This window comes from Peromyscus maniculatus, chromosome 16 (genome assembly GCF_049852395.1).
Source record: "Peromyscus maniculatus bairdii isolate BWxNUB_F1_BW_parent chromosome 16, HU_Pman_BW_mat_3.1, whole genome shotgun sequence".
Classification (NCBI taxonomy): domain Eukaryota; kingdom Metazoa; phylum Chordata; class Mammalia; order Rodentia; family Cricetidae; genus Peromyscus; species Peromyscus maniculatus.
Window position 1 is genome coordinate 32,941,266 of NC_134867.1, and position 18,698 is coordinate 32,959,963.

General features: G+C 37.3%; 1 protein-coding gene across 1 annotated transcript in view; it reads left to right on the top strand.

The window, feature by feature from the left end:
• Lama2 (laminin subunit alpha 2) overlaps positions 1 to 18,698 on the top strand; it is a 571,985-nt gene that overhangs the window by 213,060 nt on the left and 340,227 nt on the right. Inside the window, exons 5-7 of the mRNA XM_076552567.1 lie at positions 9,720 to 9,899; positions 12,685 to 12,774; positions 14,178 to 14,295. Of these exons, the coding sequence (XP_076408682.1) occupies positions 9,720 to 9,899; positions 12,685 to 12,774; positions 14,178 to 14,295 (388 nt within the window). The remainder of the gene's footprint in view (positions 1 to 9,719; positions 9,900 to 12,684; positions 12,775 to 14,177; positions 14,296 to 18,698) is intronic.

Below are 18,698 nucleotides of genomic sequence, written 5' to 3' on the forward strand. Positions count from 1 at the left end.
CCCAGCTACACTTGGACATAATTGCTTAAAATTCAATGTTTTTTTTTTCTTCAAGAAGAGTAACACCCCCCCAGGAAGCATTAGCTCTGTTAATATTGCATCAGTAAGCACATTTCAATGATGAGTAATGTTTTTAGATATCTACTAACTGCATAATAATAACCAGTGCTGTTTCTACATGTGAAGTCCTACTGAATACTTAAGGGACTGGAAGAGATGAATAATGAGTCTATTTTCTTAGGCTATCTCTAGTGAGACACACCCAGAGCACAATTTGGAGCAATGCAAATGTCTGAGGAGTGAGAGAGTTTCCTTCTGGTGTTTTCCTTCATGGCTTGCTCTGGAGCTGCTCCGCTTGGATTCCTTCCTGGCAGTTTAGATCACATGATGACTGTATCCCTCTATAGTCTTGGCTTGACAGCACAAAGATTTAGCAATGACATTTGCATTTGATAAAATGTAAATGAGAAGCTCCCTAAAGAGATTGAGAAAACCTATTTTGACAAGTCTTCTTTTATCCAAGCAAATATTACAGAACTGCAGAAAGAAAAGCACAATGGTAAATAAAATATTTTCAACTTAGGTCACTGTTTTATTACATTAAAGGCATCGAGAATACATGACGTAAAAGGAATTATTATATTTCAAAGACCTTTCAGAGTTAGAAATTAAAGGAAGGGGTGGAGTGCACACTTAGTAATGATTTTTTTTCTCCTTTTGAAAGTTTCAGGCACTTAGTGGCCAGTGTTCATCTTATACATCATGACCAGTGGGAGTCATATGCTCTTTCATTTAATTAAGATGAATTACAGGTTACCCATCAGGTCATGTTTCAGATGAAACTGATCAAAGCTCATGTTTAACAATGGACTTAGAAATAAATGCTTTGCTGGATTGCTTTGAGCTGTTGAAAGCAGGAAAACCAGCAGATTTATTCTAAAACAGGATCATCCCAACACTAAGACTTTGAGAAAACTGGTTCCCCTAAAGCAGTTGGAACTTTTGATTCTGTTTATATGCTTGCTAAAAATTTAGCCCTTCTGTGTGTTCCCCAATTCTATGGAACATAGAAATTCACTGCCACATGAAATGCGTTTTGGTATGAAGATGAAAGAATCTCATCCTACTCCATTGCAAAATGAGGGGCAAAAGAGTCTTTTCTTTAATCGACTGATAAATCATGCAAACCTTTGGGCCCAGGATTTTGATTTTCACTAGAAGAACAGAGAAGTAAAAAGAAGAGGTGACAAATATTCTGTGAAGATAGCTGATTTTCTTATTATGTTTCAATTTGTTAATGACAATGCATTTGACAGTGAAGAATTTGTTTAAATATTTCATGGCAGGCAAAGCTTTCATCCAGGAAAGACAAATGCAAGAATTATAATTTAAAAAAAAAAACAGGAGAAAAACAATGTCAGTTTTAGGGCAATTGAAACAAAGTGTGTGTCTGGAACAAAATACTCGGTATGGGATAGTAAAACAAGTGTTAAGAGGAAGCTCAAGCATAGAGTTGTCAACGATGGAGTCATATTTGATAAACAGTTCACTATGCTAACATCTGCCTGTTGTGTTGAAATGGATTGTTTAAAGAAGTTGGGGCCACACACAGCCTTTGACATTTCATCTTTAAAGCATCACTTTCCAATCAATTCTAAAATCATCAACTACACACAAGTAGTTATTCCAGTTGGGTTTATGAATGTCTAATGAAGTGGTATAGTCATCAAAGGCCCTCTATATTAAATTAGTATGGTGTATGCTACCAAGAAAATGTTTCCCATTCTGGTTAGAGGGAGTACTGAGGCTCATGAAAGGACATCTGCATTTTTACAAGCATATCCCATTAATTTTTCCTTACAGAAATTTCTCCTCTAAAGATGACACACTTAATAGTTTCTTATTGATTTATTAAAAATATATGACTAACCAATGGATAAGGTCTTTTCTGTTTAATCAAGGTTAACAGGTCCTAAGTTCAAATACAATATCATATCTTTCCCAAACCACATTTTTGTATTCATCTCAGATAAAACTTGGCATACCGTAAGGAAACTTAAGTGTAATAAAATTGACTTATGTTGAAGTCATATTAACATGCTTAGTAAACTATGATAAAAGGAAATAATAGGCCAGAGTTAATATTTAAACTTTATTTAAATCAACTTAAACTAAAATGCTCTGAATTAAAGGAATTGGAAGGATTATTACTCTTAATTTGATTTTTGTGAAAATAGCATACTCACATTAATAGAACATTTTCATCAACAATTCTAAGAAATCCTTTTTTTATAGAAGAGTAGTTGATTGAAATTACTAAGTATTTAGAACTTTGATTAACTTCATTCAAAATTTTAAATTAGCCCTTAATTTTCGCCAGAGACTGGCCACTATGCTTGGGGTTACATTAGTTTAAAAACAAACTCCAGAGCTTATTAATGTCTTAGGACTCATGTTTTGGAAGATAGAGAGAAAGCATCAGTAGCAATGCCTTGGGTTTAAGATGATGAGAATGTGGTGCAGGATGGTTTCAGTGGAAGCGGTGGACAGTGATGGCCTGCTGCATATATTTGAAAATTAAACCAATGAGATTTACAGATAAATTTGACACAGGATGTAAGAAAACAGAGGGATAGCTCATGATCCTAAGCATTTGGTGGGAAGTAGCTGAAAGATAGTTATTCAGTGAAACTGAGGCGGCTGGGAGTGAAAAGCAGGAATTCATTTTGTGATTCCTACTGGGCAGCTTTATAAACTAAGTAGGCAGTTAGTTTCTGCACTCTAGATTTCATATAAGTCAGCCCTGGAGACCTAGAGATAGAAAACACCAGCATTGGTGGTATTGAAAGCCATGAGCTCTGATGATATGACTGTATGAGTAACTGGGATTAGAGTAGAAAAACAAACAAACAAAAAATAAAACATGATTTGTTGTTTTCCTGGTGAAGAAGTTCATAATATATATATATTAGAAGAAAAGACAGAGCATGGAGCTCCATGCCACTCTCTTATTAGAAGGAGCTCAGCTGAGCAACCTCACCCACAAACCCAAACTGAACTACTCCAAACTGAAACAAATTGATTTCATCTTTAAGCATGTGTCTCACTCTGAGGATATCACATGGGGTGTAGGAAAATATCCAAGATCTGCAGCGTTTTGGAGTGACACATCTCTGCCTAGAAATTTCAGATAAGGTATTCTCAAGCAGCAATAGTGAGCAAGTTGGAGAAGAGCAAAGCCAGACAAGGCAGGAGCAAATGGAGGACAGCACGTTGTCATCTGAGTCAATGGTGTAACTAATTGTTTCAGCTGCTACTTGTAGATCATGGTAAGGACAGACCTGATCCTTTTAGCTAATAACATGAAAGTCATTGGTTACTTTTGTGAGAGCAGGTACTGTAGCTGAAGTTTTCCTGGTCCTGTCCAGCTCCCATGCCACTTGGACCCATGTAAACACACAGAGGCTTATATTAATTAAAACTGCTTGGCCATTAGCTCAGGATAACTATTGACTAACTCTTATACTTAAATTAACCAATAATTCTTATTTATGTTTAGCCACATGGCTTGGTACCTTTTCTCAGTTCTGCCTTCACATCTTGCTTCCTATGTGTCTGGCTAGTGACTCCTGACTCTGCCTTCCTATTCCCAGAATTCTCCCTTCTGTTTATCCCATCTATACTATACTTCCTGCTTGGCTAGTGGCCAATCAGCACTTTATTTATCAACCAAATCAGAGCAACACACATTCCCAGCATACAGAAAGACATCCCCAGCAAGGTGCTGTCATAGACTATTATTTCAACACATGTTACTTTTGTTTATGTTGCTTTTTTTTTTTTAACTCTGTGAAGCTGTGTTACTGTGTCTGCCTAAAACAACTGTTGGTCTAATAAAGAACTGGCCAATAGCAAGGCAGAAGAAAGGATAGGTGGGGCTGGCAGGCAGAGAGTATAAATAGAAGGAGAAATCTTGGAGGAGAGATCAAAGATCTAGGAGCCAGAGAAGAAGGAGGACTCCAGCGGCCAGCCACCCAGCTGCATGGCAAGCCACTGAATAAGAATAAGATTTACAAAAGTTAGAGAAAAGGAAAAGCCCAGAGGTAAAAGGTAGTCAGGATAATTTAAGTTAAGGGAAGCTGGCTAGAAACTAAGCCAAGCTAAGGCCAGGCATTCATAATTAAGAATCAGCTTCCATGTGTGATTTATTTGGAAGCTGAGTGGTCCCCCCCCCAAAAAAATATAAAATACTATTACCAACAATAGGTAGCTTACAACATGAAATAAACAATGCTATTCTATTGGTTTAATTCAGAATCTCGAGCACTAGAACTAACACATCAAATAGCCAGAAGCTTTTATTTGTATCTTGCTGATGCTGGCTGTGTACATTATAGTTATCAAGGTGAATGTGCAGGTGAATTTATTCAGGGAGGAAGGCTGGGGCCAGCACCCTCAGAGCTCCTAACAGGGTGGATGCAACATCTGACAGATGCTTGTTACACAATATTACACTCAGGCTTTTTGGAGGACATGAGCAAGGACAGGAGGCGAGCTACTTATTGTTCCGCCTCTGAAGAGCAGAATTCCACCTTAACTTTTGAGTCTTGAGTTCTTTAGAGGGACAGGTTTAGTTAAGTTCCCTTCGTAGCTTTTCAAGAGTTGGAGCCAAAGGGAACAAATTTCCTTCCAGCTATAGCCCTTGTAGCCTAATCGCTGCTGGTAGAGGCCAAGGTGCAGTTGCTGATTCAGACAGCTGTGGCTTAAAAGGCAGCAACTATTTTTTTTAAAAAGGGGCAGGGGGACAACAAGGTGGCATGGAAGGGAAGGAGCTCTGGAGAAGTAGGAGCACAAAGGGAGGCATGGCCCCCAAAAGGGGCCATTGACCTTGAGGGCCAAACCCTAGTTTTACGTTTTGATAGTAGCAGCGATACAAGTGCCATACTGTCTCCTTTTCCCAAGCTTCATACGGCTCCTCTCTGTCTTGCAAATCCTTTGTGTTCCACACTCTAAAATGAAACACGTAGGCTAATTTTTCAAGATCATCCTCATTGTCTAACTCTCCCACACAGGGCTGGATTTGCAAGGCTCCGGGATGGCTTCCATTCTTTCATTTCCTTTGCCGTGGATGTGAACAGATCATCTCATTCTGTACATACGGATGGACTTGTTGTTTGAATGCCTGGGGTCAGTCTGCTTTCACTGCGCTCTGTTTCACTGTCGCGCTCTTGGAGGTTGCTGATAAAAAAGAGGGTTTGAAAATATTCCCAGGGGACCCTGCTACTTTGGGAACTTTGTTCCTTCTACTACTCACTACAAAGTCTCTGATGTGTATCGCTGATCTCTAAACCTTCTTCCTTCTCTTGCCCACCTGTTCTCATGACAACCTTGTGTCAATGAGACAATTATTAGGACCACAGCACTTCCAGCAACCTAAAGCAGATAGAGTCTCATAATGAGGGGCAGTTTTCCAGTGCTGAAATCTGATTTGGGTTTTTTTTTTTCAAGACAGGGTAACAGCCCTGGCGGTCATAGAACTTGCTCTGTAGACTATGTTCACCTCAAACTCACAGAGATCTGCCTGCCTCTGCCTCTAGAGTGCTGGTATTAAAAACATGTGATCATGTGTTGCATAAAATATATTAAAACTGTATTTTAAGGTAAAATAAGGCAGACGTAGAGAGGTCTTTCCCTTCTGCTGGGAGAACATGGCATACAGTATGCTTTACCTAATAGAAAACAGTCATTGGCTGATCAGAATGTACTGCTGGTGAAGTTATTTGGCAATTAAACATTTTGATGAACTTTCCCCCATTTATTAGTCTATGAAAACTCATTTCTGAGAAAAGTGGATTCAAAATCTAAAAGGTCAATAGATAGTCACAGTTAGAGTTTTTCCGTTGGGACAGATTCTTGTGACAGAATGGCTGTCTACCTACCAGTGTGTCTGGAACAGCAACCATTACAGAAGACACTGGGGTTCCAGAGCTTTCCAAGGCCTCACAGAAAGGCAGAGGTGGTCAGGAAGCCCGCTAGGTTTCATCTTCCTTGAAGACAGACAGCCTCCAGCTGTCACTCCATAGGAAGTCAGAAGCATGCTAAACAATTCTGTCAACTTGAAATTACACACCATTGTGCCAGAGGAAATAACCTACTCAACATTTTTATTAAATTTAGATGAAAGTAGAAAGGGGAGGAAGGGAAGGAGGAAGGAAGAGAGGGAGGGAGGAAAGGAAGGGAGGGAGGAACGTAGGGAGAGATATAGAGATGAGAGAGAGAGAGAGAGAGAGAGAGAGAGAGAGAGAGAGAGAGAGAGAGAGAGAGAGACTAAGGAAAAAGCATGTGACATGAGCAAACAGCTGGCTGGATTTTTTTTCCTCCCAGAAACAGCTTGGGACTAGCTATGATCACAAGATCTCTTGGCAGAGCGACTTGATGAACACAGCAAAGCTGTGAGGAAAAGTGTTCTTTTGCTGAATATTTCATGGTGCTCTACTGCTGTGGCTAACTAGCCTAAATGAGCACATGCACACCTTTTAAAAAATGTGAGGAATTCACTGATTCTTACATAGCAAATCCTGGTTCACCATACCATCAACATCAAGGAACACTCAGAAACCAGAGTCCAACATATTCAATGAGTTCCTCTTTCCCTTCAGATCATCTCAGGATCAGGCAGTGAGGGAAGACAGGAAAGAAATTCAGGCACAAATTTAAGAACACTGGTAACCTTTTGAGGGTGGTAATGTTGACCTTCAAGGGAGACTAGTTTTAACAGCTTCATGGATCATTTATTTGTTCTTTAAACATTCAATTGATTTCTCCTTCAGCTGAAAGAGCAACTTAATTTAAAACACATTTCTGTTGTTGTTGTTTTTTTTTTTTTGCTCACCTGCTAGATGCCAACATTATAGGATATTAGAAAATGTACGTAACTCTTCAGATCTCCAGCAGTAGAGGATGTTCAGTGTTGTGAGATTCAGCATTTTTGGAGAGCATGCATTCTATCTCCCTCCGATGTGTCGATTTGGTGAACTGATTCATCACTAAGTATCAGAGTTTGAATCAATTAGCTGGAATGTTTTTATATTTTTAATCATGAAGCATTTGGGTCTAGTCGTGTGTGTGTGTGTGTGTGTGTGTGTGTGTGTGTGTGTGTGTGTGTGTGTGTGTGTAGCATCAAATCAGTTTCTCATCTCAGTGTTTGCTATATTTCTCCAGTGACTGGAGTAGTTTATTGGCAGTCAGTTTGTAAAATGCTCTCTGGAGTTATCTAAAAGTAGAATTGTAGGATGGAAATACATTTCATCGACTTGCCTGTCAAAAAAATGTAATTAACACGGGTGATATACTGTCTTCCAAAAGCAGATGAAAATTCCAAGGCTGACCTGAGTCGAGAGTGCAGTGTGTACACAGACTGCCCTGAACTCTCTTCCACTGAGGCTCAGATCCTCCATTTTGAGTTCTCCAGTCATTTTAGTCACATATACGTGTGTGTGTGTGTGTGTGTGTGTGTGTGTGTGTGTGTGTGTGTGTGTGCTCATGTCTGCATTTCCACGTGGTATGTTCAAAACACACCACCCAATTTCAATAGTTTTTACAATTTTGATCTGATTGAGTTAATGCATGAGTAATATTTGTTTTATACAGGATACAGAAGGAACCATTAGAGTATTTGTAACTGTTCCCATAATTCAATATGTAGGTGTGTAGTTTATGGAACCCCTCTCACACTAACAAATGATTCCCCCTTTTTTTACTCTGTTTCAAAAAGGGCTAAAAGAATATTTCCATGTGAGTTCAAGCTGGTAGACTTCCACTCTGTGTGACTTTTAAGGAAGAGAACTAGATTTCTCACATATCCAGAAACCGGCAGGCTATGGTCAGAGGTCAGCATGGTGCTCATCTATTATTGTGAGAACTCTCTTCTGGATTGTGTACTCTAGACTTCTGCCCTTGCTTGGTGCAGATAAAACTAGATTTCTAGCATATTTTTTTTTTATCAGGCCACTAATCCCTTTCAGGAGGATGCCACCTTTATGAGCTAATTACCTTCTAAAGGACTCACGACTGCCTATATCAACACCCCCAAATCAGATTTGGCAAATAAATTTGGGAGTGAACAATGGGAACTCTCCATCTAGTGAATATATTCAGTTTATATGTGCTATAATATCTGTATTAGTTTGTACAAAGAGAAGTGGCAAATCAATAACCCTGTACATTTCTCATTTTGGAATGTGTTGCCCAGTTCATGTTGGAGGTATCTGTGCCATTTGGCTCTAGACTCATAGAAGTCAGACACGTGACCATACAAAGCTAGTCTCATTCTCAAGGTGTGTTTTCAATATTGGTGAACATTTTCAACCTAAAAACTGGAAAAATAGTTTACCCGTACACTTTTAGTTAACCGTTACCTTATTATAAGATGATAGAATTTTATCAGTAGTTGATAATTCAGTTATATTTGTGTTTTTTCAATAATGTTGCCATACCTATTTTGTTCAAATTTATTGTACATTATTTGACTTTCCCTTATGATTTGAAATCATTCTTAAAAGTACTAAGGACCTATTTCCTTTATTTGTGGTAGCTTTTTTTTTTTTTAATTTGAACCAAGTTTATCTGTCCTTCAGTAGATTCTCTGCTTTTTTATGAGTAGTTGATACCTGCTGGGAGAGGAAGAGACATTTTCTTTTAGGGATATGATGGGTAGACCATGCTCCAGTGAGGGCCAGACATGCAAGAGTTAATGGGCACTGCACACTGTACTTGATGGACTTTAAAAAAATCTCTATATAAAATTGGGTGGGAGAAAGAATGGGGAAAGATCTGAAAAGATTGAGAAGAGGGAGGAAATGTGATCAAAATGTATTATATGAAATTCTCAGAGAACTAAAAAAATAAAGAATGGAAAAAATGAATTATCTGTTTTTTTGAGGTAGTCTGGTGCAAGCACATCAGCTTTCTGTGCATTTGGGGAAGTTCTATTTATATACGGAAGATGCTCTGATCAAATCATATTTCTTCTGATGTCAATGTGCTAAATTATTTTTGTTAAAAAAGTCATCATTACATCCAGGTTTAATACAATTTCAGACAATCCATTTTTCTTATACTATGCAATAGCCTGTGTGAATTTTTGTCCTCTTGGTCTATCAATTACTAAAAAATAAATAAATCATAACAAAAGTAAATCTATTGAAATGTCTGAGAGCTAAGATTTATCTAGTTTCCATCAAAATTTATCATTTTTTGCCCTGTATATTATCTCTGAAATATATGTCCCCATTCGTCATAGAAAGATTTCAAGTTCAGAATTATTTTTAATCCATGACAGAGTCCTAGTTTTGTCAGATATGGCTAACATTTTTCTATCAAGTGTTCTTATTTTTTTTTTTACTATATAACAGATTCTTACATAATTTATAGCACATTAATTTGTAGAAAATATAGTTGATTTAATAGTTAATTTCTGGGAATGCTATGAGAAGCAAGATGATGAAAAGGCTTAGGAGAACAATTACAAATAAGTACAGCATGTAGTATCTGGAACATATAACAGATGAACAGCACTATACCCTGAACATCTATTGAGATGACTGTACATATCTCCACTACTTTGCTTCACTTGGATGTGTGAACAAGACCCTGCAATTCCCATGTGGGGAGAAGCAGGAAGAAAACTAACCCTGTGCATCATTTTCTGCACCATGTAGATTCACATTTCTTTGATTAATGGGAGACCAAGTGCTGATGATCCTTCCCCTGAACTCCTGGATTTCACCTCTGCTCGCTATATTCGCTTGAGGTTTCAGCGGATCCGCACCTTGAACGCTGACTTGATGATGTTTGCTCACAAAGACCCCAGAGAAATCGATCCCATTGTCACAAGAAGAGTAAGTGTTGGGGACAGCACGGGAGCCTGAATGACACCATGCCCATCTTCTTAACAGTCGGTCAAGGATCGAGAGAGAAATTGGTCTGTGATTTGTAGGACCATTTATCATTAGAGACTTTAAAACACAGAACACTCTCCTTTGTTCAAATCCAAGTTCTGTGACTTATTAATTATGTGGAATTTATCAAGTCCTTCAACATTTTTCAACTTTAATTTCCTCTTTTGTAAAATGAAGATCATAATATCTTGTTCATAATCTTCTTAAAACATTACATTAGTTTCTTCTGTCACTTTAGGGGATCTGTATTTTTACAATTGGCTCTGAGCTGTTACTTGTTGAAGTATAGGGGATTTGAAACACTTTTGGCCAAAACGCACATGAAGAAATGCATTTTTATATATTTACCATACACATAGCTGGTGTTCTAGTGGAAACCACATTCTAATTCAGTAGGTAGAGAGCAGGACTGAGATTGCACTATTCTAGAAATTTCCAGAGATATCAATATTGTTGGTCCAAAGACCAGGTTATCTCATCAAATATTCTGGCCCCATTAATGATTATAAACCACAAAATTTAAAAAAAGCCATTCCATGGGGAAAATGATTCTACAAAATGCTTTTTTTTCTTTGTGAATAAAATTAACAGAAGCAAACAAAAATCTAAATTGTCTTTTCAACAGATCTTTGACAATCAAAACTAACTGTGTATTTTTCTTCAGTACCAAACACACTGAAATTTCTGTGGTTGTTATGAGAAGGATGATCAGCCCAGTTTGCTGTTCCTAATTTTGATTCTGCCCAATTCCTCCCTATGTACCCCATGCTCTAATCATGAATCTGTATAGTGCCTGTCCCCACACAACCAAGCCATTACAATAGTTCCAATTCAGTTTTGAATCCTAAGGCACAGTCATGCTAACAAAGTGATTGCTCTACTGTATCCTTGAATGTATAAGGGAGCAGTAGAGTGATAGGATGAAATTGAACCTGAGGAGAGAACAGTAGATCTAGACTATGAAGACCAGACCACTGCCACCACTGGACCTACTTATGACACAGTGAGCTGAGGGTCACAATTCCTCATCACTCTTCACCTGTTTTTTCTACTCATTGCTTAACCTACCCAAGCTTACCCTCTCCATCATCACAGACTAACTACCAAGTTTTAATTATCTCCACACAACATATGGTAGACGTTCTAGTGCTTTTTATTTTCCAAACCTGAAGCAAATTTTACTTTGTATTATATTTCGCCAGATTGTCAATTGCCTTATGCAGAAGTAATCATTATTTCTTAACATTGTTTGGAATCTTCACAGATTGAAAAAAAAATCACCTTTAATTTTATTTTTAACATGAAGAAGTCTGAACAATATTGTTGTGAAATTTATTCTTATTTGACAAGTACATCAGGAGACATCAATGAAAAAATACTGTTCGTTTTTTAATCATCTTTTGCAGGGCTGGGTGGGGGTTGTGTTACATATTTATTATGTACAATTGCATTGTATATGAGCCTTTGAGTCAGTATATGAATAGGTTTTCTGAAAGTGCTCAAGTTTAATGAACACTACATGCAAATTTAAACATATAAAAACAGAATATTGCATCTCAGCTCTTCATACTCAAAAGCAAAGCAGTATGTGCTTACACTTAAAATAAATTTATTAATTTTAAGAGCATCTACAATAATACTGCACCAGCCTCTTGAGTAATTATCTCCATTTGTATCTATATCATTAAGTGATGAAGTTAAGTAAGGAGAGTTTTTTTTTTCTTTTAAGTTACCTAAATTTCTCAACATGTTCCACTAGTTCCAAGTCTCAGTATAACAAATAACCTAAGATAGGAAAAATATCTTGCAAGACACTATATGTATATAACTAAAACAAAAGAAGAAGGGTAGAAAAAAAGAAATACATAGAATAATAAATGATTTCTAGTCAGGAAGCTCAGATATATGTTCATTTTATTCTTACTGAAGCTGACAATTTTTCTTGTATATAGTTGTAATAAGAGAGCTTTCTTTCACTGAGAGGGTTATTTGGATACTAAATGATAATGTGAAAAAAACTCTAGTGATTATAAAACGTTATTCACATTAATTAAAATTTCAATTTAGTCCAGCTCTATAATTATGAATAGTATTTTAAAAATAGCTGGTAGTTTAAAATGACTATGACTGTAGCTTTGTGTTAATTTCAGATAGGAAAGCAGTTGTAAGAACATTTTAACATAACAAAAAGCAAGTTTTCTGCACGTCAAAATTTCACTTTACCATTTTTTTCCTTTGAAATTTCTTGTGAATCTGGATAAAAATTATATTGTTACCACCACAGTTTCCCTTAAAGGTATTGTTACATTTCAAATTTATCAAGTAAAAGAGGACATCCTGATTCACAAGTACTGTTTCTCATGATCACAACTAAGAGGTTGTTTTATGAGAAGCTGTGTGAAACAACTTTATGAAGAATTACTGTCCTCAGCCTCAAGGTCAAAACTGCTCTGGCAGCGGGTACTCCAGCCTGTTCATCATAATGTCCATGGGGAAAAAAATCCCCAAGGTAGGCATGGAACATAAATTGAAGGCCTTCTTTTGGGGGGCTATGAGTGCAAAGCTAGGAGTTACCTCAGGAAGAACAAGAATGCATCTAAGGAAGTCCAAAGGCAAAGGTGAAGTTTGAACTGACTGCCCTGCCCCCTCTTCCTGCTCTTCCTGTCCTCTACTTTCAGCAATGCTGACATTTCTTTCTGGCTTTTTTTTTCTTTTTTCTTTTCAGTATTACTATTCAGTCAAGGATATTTCAGTTGGCGGGATGTGCATCTGTTATGGTCATGCCCGGGCTTGTCCACTTGATCCGGCAACAAATGTATGTATATTTATAGAATGCTTAGGCAAAACGAAATGCCACACTGTAAAACACTTCAAGAGAGGCTTTACTGAAAGGAAATGCTGTGAATGGGTGTCAGGTCCCCACTTAAATGCTTTAACGGGAAGCCTTGCCAGGGTGAAATGGAGCTGGCAGTTAAGATGATAGACTTTGAATCCAACCGTCACTGCATCAGAAAACAGATTAGTTTTCTTTTCCCATAAAGGTTCCAAAGTGGTATCTGTTTTGAAGCCTCTCTAGCTATGACAGCCTGCTGCGTGATTTAGCTTTGTGAGGATGCTTGCCATCAATCTACCTGTCCAGTCCTTTAAAATTTTTTAATCAAAAAAAAAAAGATGATGCAAAGAAATAAAAATTGTGCATGGAGGTGAGCGGATAAGTGTCCCTGTGACAGGAAGCTGATGTGGGGGGAGGGACAATCAGAAATCAGGTGGAAGAGAGTATTGGAGTGTTGAAACTGCCAAGGGAGAACAAGCTTGAAAACTTTTGTGTAGAACTTTTCATTAACGACAATGAATGCATTGGGTGAACATAGGCTCAAGAAGATGAACGAGCATGTGTTTTTCTCCTGTCATAAACAAACTGGTGAAATTCAAAATCATCAGCTGTGCAGCCTATGGAAGAGATATATTGAATTGCGAAAATATGTGGGTGTCTGTAAAGCTGTGCTGGTTTATTTATTTATGTATTTAATACTTTTTGCATTTACTAAAACTCTACTACAGGTAACATTACACCCAAAGTTCGTTTTCTGATGAATGATTTGTATGATGTCACCTCTCAGAGAGATGGGAGAACCTGCCCGATTTTTCTGGACTAGTTTGAGTGTAGCTTGCTCTGTGTTATCTAATGGGGTCACTGATGAACAGTGTTTCCCTAGTATTGAGAGCCCCAAAAGCAGCCTTGGAAAGGCTGTGAATGGAGACTAGGACACAGGGCACAGAGACAAAAGCCATGGTAACAGAGATTCTAAACTCCTGCTCTTCCTAAGAACCTGGATTCACAGCAGGGATTAACTTCCTATTTTGTCTCTTCTGAAACTTTTAACAGGGCTTTGAAGTAAGACTTATGTTAGGCATGTGCCCCAGGAAAGAGAGTCTCAATCAACTGGAGAATCAGAATTCAGTCTTCAATTGGGCCTCTTTGCTCTCTTCAGAACCTAAACCCAGTGATGCCAGCTACAGCAGGGACCAACCACGCTGGTGCAGGGCATTTTCAGTCCCCCCAGAATGGCCACTGTGTCCTGCACATGCTGACCCCAGTTTTACATTTTAGTGCACAGTCCAGAGGTTTCTCCTTTTCTACACACACCTTTCAGAGACAGCGCCTCCCCTGCAGTTCTGTGTATCACTCAAAATCTGCTTCTCTCCCTCTGTGGCTAGAAATCACGCTGCGAGTGTGAGCATAACACGTGTGGGGAGAGCTGTGACCGGTGCTGCCCGGGATTCCATCAGAAGCCCTGGAGAGCTGGGACGTTCCTCACCAAGACTGAGTGTGAAGGTATGCTCCTGACCTGAGAGGACAACCCTGTCATTCTACTTGGCTAGGGACACAGAGGACAGCACTGTGAAGCAATGTTGGTTAGGCGATCTCATAGTCCTATTATTTTTTGTTTTAGCCAAGACCATAGTTAGTAAATCCATCAACCAAGTGCCTTACTACCTCAGTTTTCTTGGATTTTTATTTTACATTTCTAAATATTTACCAAATGCTATTAATTTATCATAAATATAAAGATTATGGGAAACACAGAAGAAAAATACTATATACTTTTTGTCATCAGGAAGAACTCAGTACTTGTAGCATAAGACACCAACACAAACATACAAAAATATGGAGACACATAACCACATGCAAAACATACAAAAAACAGACAACAATCACAAACACACAGTAAAATCAAATATGCAAACAGACATACATGAAAACATACAAAATCCATGTACAAACACACATATAATGTACAATAAACAAACGTGCACACAAAACATAAACACAGTAACACAGGAATACAAAGAAACATAAAAACACAAAGATACACAGCTATTAACTAATACATATAAAATCACACACAAAGACGCAGACACAAAAATATTCAAATACACACATAGTCAGGAACACAAAAAGAAACACACAAACATACAAGCCCATACTGACAATATAAAAACACAAATAAACAGACACACATGCACATAAATAGAAATGGAAATGAACAGTAAGTGAAACCTAAAGTCTACAGAGATGTCTTCTAAACCCAGATACTTGTAGAATCTCTATTAGTTCTCTTGGTCCAGATAATTACTTACAACCCCCCCAACCCAATAGCCTTTAACACCCATCACCTAATACGAGAGTCCAGTCAAAGGTGAGAGATTATCATCATGCTAAAACCAGGCTACCAGAGAATGAAAGGATTCATTAATCACACATAGGATATACAATGCTGATGAGCAGTGGCCAGAAAAGATAGTGGAATGTGACAAGGAGGTCAAGACATGAAGCCCTGTGGAAACAAGTATCACTCTTTAGTTGACATTTAAAATTGCATGAATTTATGGTATCCTGTATGTTAGTTATATATACACTTTGCATACTGTTCAAATCTTAAATCATTATATCTTAGTGGTAAAACTAGGCAAGGCCCTTTCCTCGGTGAAGTAGGCAGTATATTATAATTTTGTACAGTGCTTTGCAATACTGTAAATGGGACAACAGAAACTACTTCTATTTAACTGCAAGTTAGTACACAGTGACCAACCTTTGCCCATCTCACCCTCCCACCCCCTCTTGCCCATTCCTGTTAATCAACATTCTACTTTCAAATTTAATGAGCTCATACTTATTAGATTAAACATATATGTGAGGTCATGCTCTGTTTGTCTTTTGGTGTCTGGTTTATTACATTTGACATAATGCTCCTCAGTTCCATTCACAAGATCACAGCAAGAATATTTTATCCTTTGTCTTAATAGTATTCCATTATGCACATATTCCACATTTATTTTCTTCAGTAGATAGACATTGTGGGAAAACAGTCCAAGAATGGAGTCATGTGAGGATTCTGAGTGCTTGTAAGAAACAAGATGAGAGTCTTGTGACCTTAGTATCTTCAAAACACAGAATTGTTCTTGGAATGTGTTTTCATGATCCTCCCCAGGTGTAGTGGAGAGGAGTGAGTTTACTTCACCTGTTGTTATTCATGTACCACTATGGAATAATCATGCTTTTGCCAAGTTCAGTTTGTCCCTGTGAACGCCTTATTTACATGACTCTTCTTAACCCTCAGTGTATAAAATATCTGATGACTCTGAATAAAGTTGGCTATTGCATGAGACTTTAGTCCCCCTCATTTTTAGACCCGACTCTCTCAGGTTCATGATGCCAACTAGAGCAGTCAATACTCATTAGTTTGATTCCATATATTGACTACCCTGAAGAGTGCTTTGGCAAATGTGGAAGGTGAAATATGGCTTTGTAATACTGATTATCAGTAGTCAAATGCTTTAAATTAGATTCTCTGTAGCAATACCATTATATAGCTACTTATAATAAAGTGGCATCTGTGGTGATTATTAGCACAAATTATGCTATAACATTTGATGGACAATGAGCACCAAGAGAAAGTGAAAGAAATGAAAAATAGTGAATGATATGTCAACAAGAGTTCATACTTCATATGATTACCTTAGACATAAAATGAATGCCTTTTTTTCTCCTGAGGGAAATGACTAAAAAGCCTTCTGCCTGATTTTAGATACTAATTTGGTCAAGCAGTCCACCCTAGTAACCTGAATCCTAGATATATTATTTATTTATTTTTATTTTATATGTATTGGTGTTTATTGCATGCATGTATGTCTGTGTGTTAGATCCTGGAGTTGTAAATAGTTGTAAGCTTCCATGTGGGTTCTGGGAATTGAACTGAATCCTCTGGAGGAGCAGTCAGTGCTCATAACCTCTGATCCATTTCTCTAGCTTCTGTGACCTGAATTCTAGAGAATTCTGTTTCTGTAGTTTTTCTTAGGGTAAGAAAAGGTCTTAGCACACACTTCTGTAGAACTGTAGACTCAAACTTGCAGGGAGCCAAATTCAGCTGAATTCAATATTAATATTTTAGTGAGCAAGCCTAAAGCATATATTTTAAGTTCAAAAAGTATGTAAAGTCTCCAATGCAGGCTTGCTATCAAGCAAGAAATACAAGTGTTAACTATAAACAAATTTAACTTATGTTTATTGTGGCTCATATGTTGGACACGGTAAGACTTTAAAACAATTGAATAAAATACTCTCCAATCATAAAACACACTCCTTTTGATGTTTTTGGTGCTACACATGTTATCTTTATTTTGAGTACTTTTGATAGGTGTCTACCTGTTTTTATTATTAGTGGACCAGGTAGAGGCTTAGCCACAACTGAACGCTCGGACATGACTGTATGTCCAATCTTTGTTTTCAGCTCTTCTCAGCCATCCCTGATCTAGCAGGATCCATTCATTCTTATGTAATTTTAAAATGTTAGGGATCGTAAGTCTTTTCTTCTTTTTGTAAGACAGAGGGTAAGTACACTTCCATACTCGGGAGAACAAAGATTTTCAAAGCCCAGAAATTAATGATGAGTATCTTAATTATAAGTTAGTTAAGTACCACACTATTGGCAATGTATCCATTTCTAAAGGTAAACAGAAAATGTCTCCTTTCCAACTCTCTATATAAAAGATAATCACTTTCTAATTAATTTGGATTTAATTTGGATTTTCATTGATTTAGTTTATTTAAATCAAGGTGTATTTCTGAATAGTGACAAATTTTCATTCTGTTACTAAGACTTTATTTAAAGCACATGTCAAGGATTTTCTGTGGAGTGGAAAGTTGCTGATGACAGAGTAGAAAATGGCTCGCTGAGAGCAGACACCATCCTTGTCCTCTGAAGTCATCCACCTAGAGCTGGGCACAGTGCCATTGATGTTGATAGACAGATAGAGGGTTCTGGTTGCAGGGAATATGAGGACTGCCACTCAAGCATCAAACATTAGCCCACAGTTTACATACTCAGCAGCATCCATTCTAAATATTGGGTAGATAATTCTGTATTGCATTACACACTTCAATCTACACTGACAGCTGAAATTTCCACTGTTTCTTACAATATATATTTAAAAGAGGATGTTTAAATATTTGTGTCTTTTTCTAGACCCTCAAAGTCATTTATAATGCATAGACACGTTTATTCCTGTGTTTTCCCTAAAATAAAGCTTAGAACTCTAAAAATATAATGAAACTAATATACTCTAAATCTAAAGTCAGCAGGTTGGAGAAGGCTTTTTCAACAACCATGACAAGGAGGTATCAATCTTACTATATTCGGAGATCTTACATGTCAGTAAGAAAAACAATAATGCTGTCATGCAAAAACCAAAATGGGTGTGTGTCTTTTGAAAAAAAAAATGGCATTCACAATTCAGACAGAAGAGAATAACCCTTAAAATGAGGACACACCAATTAAGACAATGGAAATACTGTTCGATTTTTCAGTGTATGTATCCATCCTCCTAACAAATACTTGAATGCTTGATATACCTAATAATGGTATTAATAGAATGATATGATACAATATTGGTGAGGTTATGGGGAGATGACTTTCATCATGTCTATAGGGTAGAGAGTCATCTAACATAACCTTTATGGAATAGCCACTTTTCAATCTATTAAAATTCAAGTTGACATACATGTAGTTTAAAATAGAAATTACACTTGCAATAATTTAATCCAAAGGTGGTATCATATATACACAGAGGACATATTCTAAAATCTTTGCATTATTTTAATTGCGATTACTAATATATTTCTTGAAGCATGTCTCTCCAGAATTCTTTTAAGTATTTTGCATTTACAAAACAAATGAA